The sequence below is a fragment of the Bombus impatiens genome, unplaced genomic scaffold (genome assembly GCF_000188095.3).
Source record: "Bombus impatiens unplaced genomic scaffold, BIMP_2.2 scf_0565, whole genome shotgun sequence".
Taxonomy (NCBI): domain Eukaryota; kingdom Metazoa; phylum Arthropoda; class Insecta; order Hymenoptera; family Apidae; genus Bombus; species Bombus impatiens.
In genome coordinates this window covers 139,437-155,086 of record NT_176984.1, presented here as the reverse complement: position 1 = coordinate 155,086, position 15,650 = coordinate 139,437, and the positions used below count along the sequence as shown (strand labels likewise).

Sequence of the window (15,650 nt, the reverse complement as noted above, 5' to 3'; positions counted from 1 at the left end):
ATTTTAGTTGGTTTCCCGTTTTAAAAAAATTGAAAAATGTATACACATTCAATTATACTGGATTAAAATATAACAGGTCGGACAGAAACACGAGGTTCCATTAAGAAAGATAAAATGTTTACCCTAGATACGATACTACATTTATATGTAAATTAAAATGTTTTATGTAGGTGCTTATACGCGTATAGAAATACAATTTTTCATTACGGATGATAAAATTTGCACACGCATGCCATAGATAATTTTTCTCTTTTTACTCTTTTCTTTTTGCATAAATGCAAAATGGAACATCCCGTCGAGTTGTACGAGAGCGTTGGATCATCGTTCAGCTTAATTTTTAAATTGAACAATTATTCCAGGTGTCCATGCAACCGGACGTGCCAACCTGTATCGTTTTCCTGTCTCTGCTGAATTATTTCCAATTGACTAATTACTTTTGGATGTTCGTAGAAGGTAATCTGATTCGGTCTGTCGATATTACAATTTCGGATTTCGAATCGCGACATTCCTTCTTATTATTTTTCGTATCGAATAATTTTATTCGTGACCTTGAAATTATTTAAATAATCTGTTATTCGTATCAATGATTGTAAATTACACAAATTATATGTAAATTATGTATTTTTATTTCAGGCCTGTATCTGTTCCTACTGGTCGTCAAGACTTTCACAGGCGATAATATCAAGTTGAAGCTGTGTCTTGTTATAGGATGGGGTAAAGTTTCACATCATTTTTATTCTTCAAAGCACTGCTACTCACTCGGTAACTCGGATCAACGAAGAAACACCGTGCAAACTTTGTATTCTTTGTAGAGCAAGTTTTACCGGGAACATAAATTTAATGTCTGGAATTGATAATTTTTATTACTCTGGTATTATGTATTTTGAGAACAGCTACGTTTTAACGAATGACCACGCTCGGCGCTGAAATAAATAAAAGAGAAACTGCGTATAAGGAAAGTTTGATTTTAAAATTCGGTATTCCAAATATACCAACCTAATATTTCTTTTCTCACTCAGCGGAAGATACATATTCGTTCATACTGTGACTTTCCGTGAAATTCATATTCGAAGCGCAGAGAATCTTAATAATCAGGATTTTATGCTTCGACTCGATGAACTAAAAATCAATATCGACTGTTTTGAATTCGCAACGTATCCCCGTTGCAGAAAAAGAACGATTTAGTCACCGAAGCATGCGTACAATCCGACTATGCGAAATTTGGAAAAAAAATTTGTTTATCTTTGCTCTCTAAAATTTGTCTTACTTCACACAGTCTGAAATTTTCTATATAATTTTTTATTGTTATCGATTGCAATAATCTTAATCTGTGAACAAATTTTTCTAGCAAAAAGCTATTGTGTTTTTAAGTATGCCGTATTATAATTCCAGGAATACCAGTCCTCTTCATCACCATGTGGGGTATCGCCAAATCGTTGGATCAAAGTATCATGATCCAACCAAATCAGGTACGAGAAAATTTACATAAACTTCGAATATGAACAAAAGATCTAAAAAGACTAGATAACTAGAAAAGAACGAATTGAAATATCTATTGCGTTATTATACGTCGGAATTATTATTTTATTATCAACTTATTTATTATCTTTTTCTCATCTGAATATTTTTGTACCTGGAGTGGTCGAAGCAATCGTTCTTCACAGAGTTCCATCGCGTTTCACAAAAGGTGAAATCTTACGAAATTAAATTAATTAATACGGGTATTTGGAGACTTGTAGAGTACGATTGTATGGTTGAATTGTTTGGTCGTGTTCAAATCTCGTCGGGGTCACCAATGTAGAGGACTTGTGTAGAGGATAGTTGATCGTAAGGATTTCAGTTATTTATCAGTTATCAGTTAGTCGCGCGAAACAGTATCTACCGAGTGTCTGTCAGTTATCAACGAGTTATCAGCGATCTTACTTTGCGACTTATACGCTGTCTTAGCGAATCCGTTAGTACGAACGTCTTTGCGAACATTATCTGTACTTATTTATTAACTATTTTAAAATACACATGACGGTTTCAACAACGAGCGATCTCGTCATATAAATGTCACGATCAACCTCCTCTACACAAGTCCTCTACAGGTATTTTAAAACCGTAAGATATAAGAAATATACATAATACGTGCTTCGCGCCTCATACTACGTACTATAATGACTCACATAAGTATTCATACTACCCTTATTGCCGACTGTGAAAGATTCATGTTATTCTTACACTATATATTTTACAATTCTTATCTATCGAGGGCGACAATTGACAATATGAATATTTTTGCGACTTATTGTATTATATGATCAGGGAGAATACGTGACACCAAGATCCTCAAACTTTCGACGATACCCTAATTTCCTGCTATGAATGCCGATAATATCGAAAAATATCGTAATGTAGGTTTCGAGACACGATCCGCGTTAACATACCGGCGAGGTACGCGATGTGGACGAAAAATAAGGACAAAGAAGAGTAGTCGATACGATGTAACAGGAAGAGGGAAAGATATTCTCAAGGGATGTACGTCAGCAAACGCATTTAATTAAGGACTTTTCACCTTTGTTGAAACCGTGTTCCCACGGTTCAGTTTTAATTCTTCAATCGAAGATAAAATATTACATAGACCTTTCTTCTTTTTTTTTTTTTTTTTTAGTTATTTTACGTTCCAAGAGAAGTTTCCAACAATCCAACATGTCTATAATTAAGTAACTTATGTTACGCAATGTCCAATGCTCCGAGTCGTTATTCGCTCCCCAGCGGTTTAAAATTGAGCGTTTAATTCCTAGGAAAGAGACTCATGCATCTGTATCTGCTTCTCTCGGTGTACAGCAAAACTTTCCCGACGTCTTACGTAGTAAATAGATAAAGTCAACGAGCTGAAAGAAACCATGAGGGAAAGAAACTGAACGACGCGACATTTGCTAATAAAGTTAACCGAGAATTGGCTTAGTTTCCAGTAGCACTGTAGCCAACAATGTTCACAGGAAGTTGCATTGGGCAAGCACTGTCCCTGGATGGTGTCACATGCTTACGACTGGTTCTACCAAGCCCCCGCTATTTTGGTGTTATGCATCAACGTGATGTTTCTTTTCATGATAATGTGGGTGAGTACATATACTGAAACGGCCGATTTTTTCTCTTTTTTTAACATCTGAGGTAACATCAACAACACGATCGTCAGCAACGAAGCCCTGTCAGTGAAACAATTAGATTTTATGGTAAAAGCGTAAGCGAATGTTACTTATAGTTAAACACATTATTTTACAAAATATGATACCCATTAAATTTTATCTCTATCAATCATCGCCATCTTTCAGAAGTACAATTCTACTTATTTTATTTTATTTTATTTTATTCTCCATCTAAACTTTCCTCTGTCTAATCGTCGTTACAACGATTCTTCGTTGCAGGTGCTGATAACAAAGCTCTGGTCAGCGACGAACGCAGAAACCCAGCAGTATCGAAAGGCGAGTAAAGCGTTACTCGTGTTGATACCTCTCCTTGGAGTAACTTACGTGCTGGTACTGACGGGACCAACGGAGGGTCAGGTTGCTAATGCATTCTCTTACACTCGAGCCGCGTTCCTTTCTTCACAGGTAATGCAGCTGAAAGATATATCTCGTTACAAGAACTAGCTTGCCTCACTGTATAAAATCTCGAAAAGGGTCTCATCTGTAGCGCGTTACTCTTCCTTTTGATGAAACATGGATGCATTTCTTTCCGTGGACTCTCTGTAACCGTTGCTTTCCCTTTATTCCCTTTATCTCGTATCTCGTCTATTTGAACGTTTCTTTGTACCCTAACGTGTAAATGTATGCAAACACTTGCGTATTTTCGATAGAACATAACTTAATTATAGAATTATAAATAAAAAATTCCAGGACAGTTTTATCCTTTGTCAAACCCATCGTAGAATATTATAACACGATACAATTTATTCTTAAAATTTATTACGCAATGAAAAAATTAAAATCTATGTTAATTTATACGTATATATTTATACGTATTCGAATGTAATATTATTTAAAAATTATATGTCACAGATTTTGCACTCGTTTATACATTACCAAACCTCGAGTAACCCTCTATTAATTAATCCATATATTCGATCAAGAAGCGGTAATTTTCTTCCTCTTTGACAAAATTTATAATCGAGGAAACGCTATTGAGTTTTTGAAAGCGAAATTGCTCGAATTAGAAAAAATTTGTTGGTTCGTCGGTATTCACAACTTCAGACACGAGAAATTTTAATCTCTCACTTCTTATTATCTCTTCCTCCTGGAGATGATTTTATTCTCATTTTTCTAGTGCCAGGACTTCCGTCTGCAACGATAAGAAACATATGTCGTAAATTGTTGTTATAAAGTAACGTAGACTAATACAAGAAACAGAACACTCCACAGATAGTTAGAAATTTCCTGAATAAAAATTTGGGAAAGGAAGTTTTCAAACGAAAATGAAATTTTCGCATCAAAACATTAAGACAATATTTATTCAAAACGTTTTCCTACACACCGTATTAACAAATATTTGGAAAGTATTTATCCAAAAGAATTTTCTATTCTCCGTAGATTTGATCCATAAAAAACTATACGAGTCCCTTACAAAATACGCGGTAAAGTTACAAAGTTTATATTCTTCCATAAATCTTGTTACTTTGGTTATTTTATTTTATCTTGAGATGGCAAGCTTCAAAGCCACGTCGATCCAAGCATATTTAAAAGAATCTGATATTCACAGAACTTTCATATAAAACAGAATACGTAGGAACCCGTAATTTGATAAACGCATGTTCAAGCTACCGATAAAGTAATCGCACGCATTAGTATCTTCTGCAAAGTTTCTTTTTTAATAAAGTTACTTTATCGACTTTTCAACATCAAAGTTCAAAGCTTAAATGGATAAAATACTTCGAAAGGAACTATGCATCCTTAGTTTCCTTATCTTGGAAAGAGAGAGGAAGAGTGGGAGAGTGGGAGAGAAGGAATAAAGAAAATTTGTATGTATTACGAATTTCAAAGAATAGATTAGGAAAAGATAAATTAAATTCTTAAAAGGATGGAGAAACAGTTCTCTGGCAAATTACACGATAAGATAAAGAAAAGCTTCGACGTCAAAGATTAAAAATCATCTTAATGCACATAGTATACTTTAACGAGTACTTGATATTTTCAGGGCCTGTTCGTCGCGTTATTTTACTGTTTTCTAAACACCGAGGTTCAAAACACAGTGAAACACCATATCGAACGATGGGCAACAGCTCGCGATCTGGACACAGAAAGAAGGTATTATAACAATTGGTCTCCCCGTTCGAGAACAGAGAGTATAAGGTATTCTATTCCCTTATTGCTTAATTATTTAACTTTCTTTTGTGTTCTTTCGTCACTCAATATTTCGTTCGAAGAAATCAGCGAAACTTCCTATGCAAACTGCGTTCACGTGATTGTTGCGCATCTAATGATTAATTTAGAAGAACTGTAGAAAATTAAAACGCTTAATAAATGGGGACGATTTAGAATGGTTAATCGCTTTTCGAAGTCGTTAATGGTGAAAATTTACAGATTGTACTGCCCACCGTCAAACCCATACAGAAAAAGGGATTCATCCGTAAGCGAGACGACCACAACAACCGTAATAGGATTAAACTCGACGACCACATTCCTAGATAAATCGAAAAAGGCTATCTCGGAGGATCTGAACGAATAGGAACGATTCTGATCTCGCCAATGGACCGATTAGAACCATTATCGAAGAATTTGTTAAACATTCTTCTTTTGAAAAAATATTCTTAAGCAAATCAAGGTCTAAGAGATACCAATCTTCTTTCTTTGCTTGTAAGTGTCATTTTCTTTTCATCTGATCGTCAAAGGAAGAAATAATTATTTGGGAAGATGGAGAATTGTTATTTATTATTTGAAGGAGGTTTACGTTTGCCAGTGTGAAATATTTTGAGCAAGAATATGTATAAGAAAGTAAATTGATTGTTATGAATTTTACAAATGTTGGAAACGAAAGGGAAGTAGTCATACTTTGTCACAGAATTGTTCGTAAAATAATGGAAATTAAAAAGTTAAACATATTTATATATTATGATTTATACTTTTTAATATGTTTTCGCCTTTTTTCATTTTCAAAATAAAACTAATTTCTATTATTCTGGAATTAGCATTTTTTCAATATAGTATTTGTATAAATTAATTGCATTGTAATATGATAGAAATTGATTGTGAATGGATGATTAAATTTCCTTTTTTTGATACGATTTCTTTCTTTCATTGCCAAAATATACACGTAATATACGCGGAAACAAATGAAATAAAACGATGCTTTGGAAAAAGTGACGACATTCGATCTTTTTAGTTTTGTTTTTAGTTTTCATTTTCAATTTCGCAATCAACCATCTCATTTCCAAGATATTCATAAAATTACCGGTAATTAAATTAACTTTACAATTGATATTTTCCTAAGATGTACTTGATATATGCGTCAAACTATTTAATGTATAAAATATAAAATCTTTCTCTTGTGAAATAACAAGTCTCCTGAGGACTCTTAAACTCCTGCTAGTTTTGTTAAAGCACAAACAAAAACAACGCCGGATATATCTCTAAAATAAAAATATTAGATTTCTCTCTCCCGTCAATCGTAAAATTTGTTTTAAAACACAGAAAAACGAACAAATCCACAAGAATATTTCTCAGATCTTTAGTGCTCCACAACAGCGTCATTTTCAAGGGAACAATATATCGTATTGATTCGTCGTAAGGAATGGTTGAAGAAATTAAAAAAGATCTGAGGATATACAACAATGCATCGATGCTTTTATTTTGAATTACCATTTTCGTTGGGAAAAGGGTAGCCTCGCATTCTTGCCCATTCACACGTTCCATTCGTGCCTCGCCACTTTCGCCTCCTCCACATTCGCTTTACTCCATTTTCCCTTCTGTTCTTTTTTATTCTCCTTTTCTTTTTTTTTTTAAGTATTATTTTTTTAATCTCATTACTTCGTTTCACGTCTGTTCAGCTCAAGAGAAACACGAACGCGTTCAAATCAGAGGGAAAACAATTTCCCTGTTTAAATTCTACGACACCCATCATCAAACTTCCACAAGTGGACTCCTGTAAAAAAGAAAAATCCGTGAGAATTCTTTTTTTATTCTCCCTTTTTTCTATGGTATATTATCGATTTTTTTCGTCGTTCTATTATCGTCAAACGTAAAAATTTCGATTTTCTGAATTGAGAATTTGAAATCAAAGTTTGCAGCGTAAAAGAACAAAGAAATTCCGGAAGAGAAATTAGCAATTCAAACTGGGTGATAGTTCTAGAAATGAAATACCGTTAATATACATATATATGTTTTACTTTCTTCTTAAATGTATTTTATTGTTTAATAATAAATGTACTAAATATATAATAATATATAGATGTTATAAATTAATAAATATATTAAAAGTATTTTATTATATTTTTATATTTATTATATACGTATATGTGTACTTATAGTTAAAAAGTGGAAAACTGCTTTGTACTATTATTAAAATTTTCTGTTATTCTACCCAGTTTCGATTGCGATTAAAAAAAAGGATAAAAGAATCGTTAAAAATAGCTCTATTGTCAGAAACGTGCATTAGCATCGCTGTATGTGTTGATATCTCTGGTGCGAATTTAATTATTTGGAAAAGAAAAAGGGCAGAATTTTTTAATCGTAAATGAACTCCGTTAAGTTACCTTGCATGCGAAAACATATTATACATATCCGCACAAAAAACTATTTCAACACAAAAACTTGCCTACTACACCGTTAGGTATTTACGTTTGTCCATAATTGACATTTAAAAATTATAAAAAAATTAATTAAAACAATAATAAATAATACGTTTAAGGAAAATATATCTTTTAGCTTCATCGTGTTGCTATTACAAATTTATGATCGTCCTTGTTAAATATCATTTTTGTTTTGAAATATAAATAAAAAAAGTATTTGTAAGTAAGTAAAGTATTTGTATCAATATTTTAATAAGAGAGAAAAAGTATTTATTATTATAACAAACTGTTAATGAAAACATTATTTATTTTGACTCCATTGCAAGCATGAAAGCTTTATTGAGTATCGAAAATATATTGTAAATACTTATTAACAATCACTTCCGTAAAACGTCGGGCATCACTATATTCCCAAGTCCGTGTACATATCGCAAACTTTTCCATTTCACGTTATTTAGTGATATCAAATGACCGACTATCGTATTTTACATGTATCAAGATTTATAAAACATGTTACACAATATCGTACGTGATGCGTGTGCTTGTATCTATAAAAAAAGTTTCAAGAACATTACAATGATCGACACTGTATTAGAAACAATTCGTTTCGATTATCTTTGGAGCAATATATATATATATACACATATATATGTGTGTGTGTATGTGTGCATAAAAGAAAAATAAAGTAATATTATGCCCAATAGTAACAGGAGAGTACGTTACTCGGGGTTCAAATTTTGTCCAAAGATCCAAGAAGATAATTATTTTTAAGTAGCTATGAGGTGAAAGACCGAAGAAATGGTACCTGATATGTCGTAAAACTTTATTTTTGCGTTGAAATATAATCAAATGAACTTATATTTTGTACAGATTAAAGTTTAACATAAGTTAATCAGTCCAAAACTATTAATATTAAACAGGCTAAAAATGATAGGAAAATGAAAATATATTGAATAATATCAAACACATTTAATAACCATGAAGCGATATATAATTTAAAAATTTTCTGAGCAATATATGTGTATATTATAATATAATTTAAAACTTGTATAAAATTTGTAAAATATTCGATAATTTTTAGTAAATAAATGTACTATAATTTCGTTTCATTTGTAAAAATGGTACAATGTAAAACATCAGATAAAATAACGTAACAGATACATGATCTTTGGACCTTAAGAAATCACCCCCTAAATAACGCTATCACTTAACATTTATTTTACTATGAATCAGGCGATCCGTGTATGTTTATTAAATAACTTCATATATACAAATTTGTATAGAGACAAATTAGAGAAGAGTCATGAATGGTATATGTTATTCAATGTGTTGTCGTTTTAAACTACCATTTAATATATGCCTATCGATGTAAGAACGCAGTTCTATTAAGACAACATGTCTTATGTTACGGTAAATTGGACTAAATTGTTTACGATAATAAATTCATTCAATAAAAATGATTAGATGCCGTCTATCACGAACTACAAATATATACCATAAGCAGTCGAAAGGATTTTAACTTTCTTTTCAGTGGAGAACAAATTTATCAAGCTAGATAGTTAAAATGCGTATTGTTATTGTTACTGAAAAGGAGACTAGTTTGCAATTACAATTTTTAACAACAAAAACACAACTGAATCTTACACAACAGAATCAACAGGATAAATTTTGAATAAAATTTAAAAATATTAAAAATTAAGAGAAGAAATGTAATCTTCTATATGGAATGTCATAACGAAAAAGCACAATGTACTAAAAAAAAAAAAAACGGTACTATTGTTTAGATTACAAACCTAATATATATATGAATTATCTTTGTTTTCCTTCACATCCAATGTTAATTTAATATTACATTAACAACTGATGTAATGTTCACATTGTTATTGTGACCACTTTATGTAAGACCTAACAATACTTTGTACAAGTTTTATGATACAAATATATTACGACAATTCAGTTTATATACCATATAACATTATACTTTTAGTATTACACCTTTTATGGATTAAACCTTTTCTTGTAGAAGGCAATGATTTTATTTATATGTAATGTCATTGATAAAAGAATCTGACTGCTTTCAAATCCAAAAATTTTTTTTCACATGGTACTGGGAAAATAGAAATCTACACACTTATGCACCTCCATCAACAAACATACTTCACACCAATTCACTTTGAAGGTATTAACCTCGAAGTATCCTCGTGATTCTGGTAACTTGGTTTTCCATAAGTGAACGGCAAATATCTGTATTTGATCATATGCTGCAAATCAATTTCAAATTCGTTATTTTATATTTTTAAATATTTTTTACTCAACTTCATCAATATATTTAATATTATATTACCTTTATTTGACGTTTCATAGTAATGCAAAATAGTGTTATGAAGTACATGACAAGTATGGGCCAAAATACTGGTACATTGAAACAATCAAACATAGTACATATCATAGCAATAATTGTAGATTTCATCACAGAATACCAGAATTTAAATTCAGGTAACCTTCTAATAAATGGTCTAAACTCTTCGTTAGATCTTGTAGGTAATTCTGGTCCTTCGCCATCTATCAAGAAATTCTGTTAAAAGTGTGTTGTAGAAATGGAAGTGAAATTTGTTTAAGTACTAAAGTTACATGGAAGTATAATTCACTAAATAAAATTCTACCATCATAATTTCTATTTAATTTCATTTCATATTAATAACTAATAATTTTCATAAATTTATATGCGCTTACCATCAAAATCCATTCCAGGATCAATTTTAGGAGTAAGGAATGCTATGAATAAATTTAGGTGATAAATTGCTAGTGCATATGTAACAATGTACCATCCCTAAAAAGTATGAGAATATATTTAAATTTATAAAGAGAAGAGAAGAGAATATATTTTAAGCTTTAACTTACCTCTGATAAAAGTATACGTAAAGAAAAAACAAATACTAGAAAAAAAGCCACTGTCCATCTTGACACTACGTGAGGAGTCCAAAGGTCCAAATATCTTTGATATAACTGTAATAAAAATACATGTATTTAACAATAAATATATACATATATATTATATTTTAAATACATATTTAACACATTAGCACAATTAGGAACTACAATTAACAATAAAACAAAATATTTCAAAAAATAAAGCTTCAAGAAGTATAACTAAGTACCTGTGATATTCTTCCTATTGCTTGACTAAAAACATTTCGTCTTGGAGGACCACCCAGATGCTCATCTTGCATCATTTTACCTTTTTACAATAAAATTTTTATTTTAATCATGATTATAAATTCATATGTACATTGCAATATTCCTATTAAAACATCTTCAACTAAACTACATACTTATAGCAACATTTCCTATTTATTACATAAATACTATAGTTTCAGTTTCACCCCTTAAATATGTAAATAAATAATGAAATTGGAAAAACAGATAAGAACCAAATATAACTATAAAGAATTAAATATTAAATACTTTACTGAAATCATAAACTTAAAAGTAAAGAACAAAAGTAAATAGAAAAGTTATTAGAAAAAGACATTAATATATATATATATATAGCGGAACTTATTATATATATATATATATAATAAGTTCCGCTTGTATTAATAAATCTAATTAAATATTTCATCGTCATTATGAATACATTACTTTTTTATATTACTAAATATATTTTTGCAAATAAATCTAAACAAAAAATATACAATATGTCTTGAAATGAACTCCGGCAAATGTTACAGATCCAATTAGATAAGAAATTCAATCAAAGTGAAAAATACTTGTTGAACATTCGAATAAATAATAATTCGCATGTACAAATGCGATTTGATAGTTTAAGAACATTGCTAATATACCAAATTATTAACATCAATTATAAAAACGAATTCAAGGTTGCTAGAATTTAAGACTTCCTCAGTAATAGTTTGATCGAACCTTATATCAAACGATAACTTAAAATTTGCATGAAATTTCAGACCTCTATTCATTAACTATATCAATATATTTTGGGAAGAAAGTGCAAACATTCATGTTTAAGAAATTAATACTATTTTCACAAATTCCGAAAAGTACGAAATAAACTAAACGATATGCACATAACCTCCTCATTTTACAATTATCTTGAGTTCAATTATAAATCGCAGGTAAATCGGAAATGAATAACATTTACCTAAAGTATTTATATGTTTTCAGCCAATTTTCGCGACTAATTCGCTGTTTATTCGGTTAAAAAAATAACACGTCAAAACATTAATGGCATACTATGATTAGACGTACTATAAAATTTGCAAGGTGTTTCAACTTATCTCCTGGTAGTATTGTATCTCAAGTGTATATGACCATTAAATCTGATTCTTATGTAACGAATTATATGCTTTACATTAATTTGTGATTGGTAACATGTACCGAGGTGATTTTTTCATTAAGTAATTCGCTATTAGTTCTAAATATTTATCTGATTATTTTATTATCAAAATAATTATATAACCAATAAGAACTTTAACAAGTGCAAATATATAATCTTAATGACATACATATAATAAAAACGTTAAAAACTAGATATTTAAGAAATCGAAATCGTTTGGCATGACTTTTTTCTAATTTTAGACATTTTTATATTCTTTATAATTGTAGATATACATTATTGAATATAATACATAATTTTAGAAAAATGCTATTTTTTCGATGCAAATATAAGTTTACGTACAAATTTATAATGTGTTCATAAAGCATAACAAGACAAATATAATTAACTGATTAACATAGAAGTAATCCATAGTATATATATATATATATTTATACATATATATACATATATACTTGTTAAGCATAAGAAGAGGAAAGAAGAGTCATATTTTATCTGATGAATGTCTTATCACAATAATATTTTGTTATTCTGATAAAGATGAATGTTTATCTAGCGTTCATATACATATATACATATATAAGTATATATAGATATATAAACAATGATTAACTTTTGAAAGATGATGTTTAAGCGGAACTGTCAGAAGCTGATGTCTTTTGGAACGAAAATAACTACACAACGTTAAAATTTTCATTTTTAGAATAGAAGACTGTGAAACTGACAAAAGTGCGGCGCCATATTGCGTGCTTGTGTTTGGTTACTGTTCTGGCGCGTGGTCAAGAACTATTATATTTAATTAAATACCATGTCTGATAATCAGGTGAGCTTCCCGATTTTAAAGAGCAATTTATTGACCTACATTTCGTGGTATAGATGTAACATAACATTTGAATGTTCAATCATATTTTGAATCTAATCGGTCTAACCTTGCGTATTAGGAGCAAAAACCTGAAGCCGGCCCAGGCGACGCGAATTCCGAATACATCAAGCTTAAAGTTGTTGGAAATGTAAGAAGTTGCCGTCTTATTCTTTTATATTCACGTCTTAGCTCCATAACGTTTAATGACAGGTTTCATAATTTCTTTTTTTTAGGACAGCAATGAAATTCACTTTAGGGTAAAGATGACCACTCAAATGGGTAAATTAAAGAAATCGTACAGCGATCGTGTGGTTAGTCCACTTTTTAAAATAAGCGTGTTTCTAAATGTCATGCATTTCAAAAAATAATTTATTAAAAAAGATAGCGCAAAAATTTTCTTATTTTATTTTTTACATGACATGTGATAACTAACTGAAATCGTGTACAGTAAAAGTATAAGTTAAAAAGTTCATGAAAACTTTATATCATCATTGCGACTAGAAGACTTTTTAGTTTTGAATGAATTTCTATATATATCCTATATTTATAAATGTAATTTACGGAAGTATTTTTAATCTTCCAAAAATAGAAAAAAGTGATAATTTTATCTCTTATTGCGAAAGTACCTAAAGTAATATTATCTTTGTGTATTTTAAAACATGTTTATGTTTTATTTAGGGTGTTCCTATGACATCACTCAGGTTTTTATTTGATGGTAAAAGAATTAATGACGACGAAACACCAAAGCAGGTAAATTTCTATATAAGCTTAAAATTTTTAATTAACTATTGTAGAAGTAGGAATTCACTACACCTTTACCTTACATTACCATTACGCCTTTAAAATAAATAATTTAAAATTGAATAAAATTTTATCACAATTTATCTTTTTTTTAGATTAATTTTATTATTACATTTATAGCTAATATAATTCCATTTTGTACAATGATAATATGATACTAATATTGTTTTTTAGTTGGAAATGGAAAATGATGATGTTATTGAAGTATACCAAGAGCAAACAGGTGGTCGCTACTGAAGAAATTTATTCAGTTTCAATATCTTTTAAAGTGAAAGTGACTATCGTAAAGAAATGGACAAGTTTATCAGTATATATATATGTATGTTAAAGAAACATGTAATTTGGTTTTTTACGTAACATTTTGATGTGCAGTTCTACATTCCTGTAACGTGGCAAGTTTAAGGACCATCAACAGTCAGTTTCATACAATGTATATGTTCATCCAGCAAAAACAAAAAAAAAGAAACAACTGAAAAAGAATCATGCCTTAAATACAGTGAGTTTTGTCTATTAATAACATTTGGCAATATATTTGCATTCTATGGATTTCCAAATTTATAGATTTAGATCGCGGGAGTTTCCGAAAGTTTTAATTTCATTATTGAAATACGGTAAATATTACATAATATGAATATGATTTAAACAAAATTGTTGCGTTTAAGGTACGTCTATAATAAAAGAGATAATTGTAATATTTTCCCTTTGCCTTTTCTATGTAATTTTAATATTAACAAAGGTATTTTCTACTTCAAAAGATATGCATTACTGGTATGCAAAAAATTACATTTCATGGATAAATTATGAAGAAATTAATTCGATGTAAGTAATGTGGATGTTTCTGAAGAACTTCTTATTTTAGATTTCATTTTATGTTATTATCAGTAAATTATATACAACAAGGACAAAATTTCAAATCACTATACATAATAAAAATGACTATTGTATAGTTATACTTTATGTATAAACTTTAGTAAAGAGGTTCTCATTTTTCAAAAACTGCTATTTGATTTATATTGAAGTTAAGCATTGGGCCAAAGACTTACAGATTTAAACAATTTTTTGATATATATAGTTTGAAGCTATATGATTCTATACGGGCATCCTCATTACAAAATACTTATTCATTGATTTAACAGGACAAAATTTTTACAAATTGTAATAAAATTTATTCTTGTACAGATAAGTAATATAGTTTCTGTTTTCATTAATAAGGTGTAAACATTAATTGGCACTTTTCTTTCATTGTATGTTTAAACAACATTCGCTTTTTTTTAAATAGTGTAAACAATTTAAATAGATGTTTTAATGAGAACGAAGAAGTAAAAACAATAATTATATTACCTTTAGTAGTACTCTATCATGAAACTTGTAGCACTTGTTAAATAGAAGAATAACTGAATAATAATAAAAACTAGACTCTCATTTTCGTAACAAAAGCAGAAAATGATTTTGATATAAATAATATTGTAATAATCGTTAGATTTACGATAAAATTGCATCTACATAACTTTATCGATTTCACAAAACGTGTTTGCATCTGCCAAAAGCATAAATTACTTGTAATAATTATCTAGAAAATAAATGATTCTTCATCTTTCTCTACTTACTTTACATATTGTTTAAAAAATAGTTACAGAAATAAAAATGCTTATAGATTATAAGGCAATCTTTTCATTTAATAGAATTGCTTTTATTTATACATTGAACAGAGTTGATAATTGCTATTATTATTTATTTTTTAGCACTTCTTAATGTATTATTCGCAAATTTTTAACATTATAAGCGGACATTCGTAAAAATAATTAACTATGTACAGATCATCTTGAGTTAACCAGTAATTCTACTATGTGGCGTCCTATCATTATTAC

General features: G+C 29.6%; 3 protein-coding genes across 8 annotated transcripts in view; 2 read left to right on the top strand and 1 right to left on the bottom strand.

Annotated features, from left to right (window-relative positions):
• LOC100745667 (diuretic hormone receptor) overlaps positions 1-6,588 on the top strand; it is a 76,472-nt gene extending 69,884 nt beyond the window's left edge. The window contains exons 5-11 of one of the 3 annotated variants that reach the window (XM_024369387.2): positions 360-453; positions 634-714; positions 1,393-1,469; positions 2,985-3,104; positions 3,411-3,596; positions 5,176-5,285; positions 5,562-6,588. In XM_024369387.2, the coding sequence (XP_024225155.1) occupies positions 360-453; positions 634-714; positions 1,393-1,469; positions 2,985-3,104; positions 3,411-3,596; positions 5,176-5,285; positions 5,562-5,706 (813 nt within the window). In that variant the 3' untranslated portion in view covers positions 5,707-6,588. Of the gene's footprint in view, positions 1-359; positions 454-633; positions 715-1,392; positions 1,470-2,984; positions 3,105-3,410; positions 3,597-5,175; positions 5,331-5,561 lie in introns of all 3 variants that reach the window. The other 2 variants (XM_024369384.2, XM_012388651.3) reach the window with 2 other exon arrangements.
• LOC100745870 (protein RER1) lies at positions 2,602-12,134 on the bottom strand. 4 transcript variants are annotated; one of them, XR_004462168.1, is made up of 8 exons: positions 11,925-12,089; positions 10,924-11,003; positions 10,667-10,771; positions 10,499-10,595; positions 10,110-10,327; positions 9,953-10,026; positions 3,278-4,323; positions 2,602-3,191 (listed from the first exon to the last, which is right to left on the bottom strand). XR_004462168.1 is itself a non-coding variant. In XM_012388653.3 (7 exons), the coding sequence occupies exons 2-7, from the start codon at positions 10,996-10,998 to the stop codon at positions 4,305-4,307; spliced, it is 588 nt and encodes a 195-aa protein (XP_012244076.1). In that variant the 5' UTR covers positions 10,999-11,003; positions 11,925-12,089; the 3' UTR covers positions 2,602-4,304. The 4 variants fall into 4 exon arrangements, 3 of the variants coding, with proteins under 3 accessions (XP_012244076.1, XP_003491515.2, XP_012244075.1); XM_012388653.3 differs by having other exon boundaries at positions 2,602-4,323; XM_003491467.4 differs by lacking the exons at positions 2,602-3,191; positions 3,278-4,323 and adding an exon at positions 6,959-7,119.
• Positions 12,135-12,805: 671 nt separating this feature from the next.
• LOC100745989 (small ubiquitin-related modifier) lies at positions 12,806-15,384 on the top strand. The gene is made up of 5 exons (XM_003491468.4): positions 12,806-12,942; positions 13,061-13,129; positions 13,215-13,292; positions 13,660-13,731; positions 13,957-15,384. Exons 1-5 carry the CDS (start codon positions 12,928-12,930, stop codon positions 14,017-14,019), a joined length of 297 nt encoding a protein of 98 aa, XP_003491516.1. The 5' UTR covers positions 12,806-12,927; the 3' UTR covers positions 14,020-15,384.
• Positions 15,385-15,650: the final 266 nt, after the last annotated feature.

Excerpts from the sequence above, each read along its gene's own strand:
- LOC100745989 (XM_003491468.4), top strand. Across the intron at positions 13,130-13,214 it reads AGCTTAAAGTTGTTGGAAAT|GACAGCAATGAAATTCACTT; the intron begins GTAAGAAGTTGC and ends TCTTTTTTTTAG. Across the intron at positions 13,293-13,659 it reads AATCGTACAGCGATCGTGTG|GGTGTTCCTATGACATCACT; the intron begins GTTAGTCCACTT and ends TGTTTTATTTAG.
- LOC100745870 (XM_012388652.3), bottom strand. The coding sequence starts at position 10,998 with ATGATGCAAGATGAGCATCTGGGTGGTCCTCCAAGACGAAATGTTTTT. Across the intron at positions 10,772-10,923 it reads CAATAGGAAGAATATCACAG|TTATATCAAAGATATTTGGA; the intron begins GTACTTAGTTAT and ends TTTTTATTACAG. Across the intron at positions 10,027-10,109 it reads CTATGAAACGTCAAATAAAG|CATATGATCAAATACAGATA; the intron begins GTAATATAATAT and ends ATTGATTTGCAG.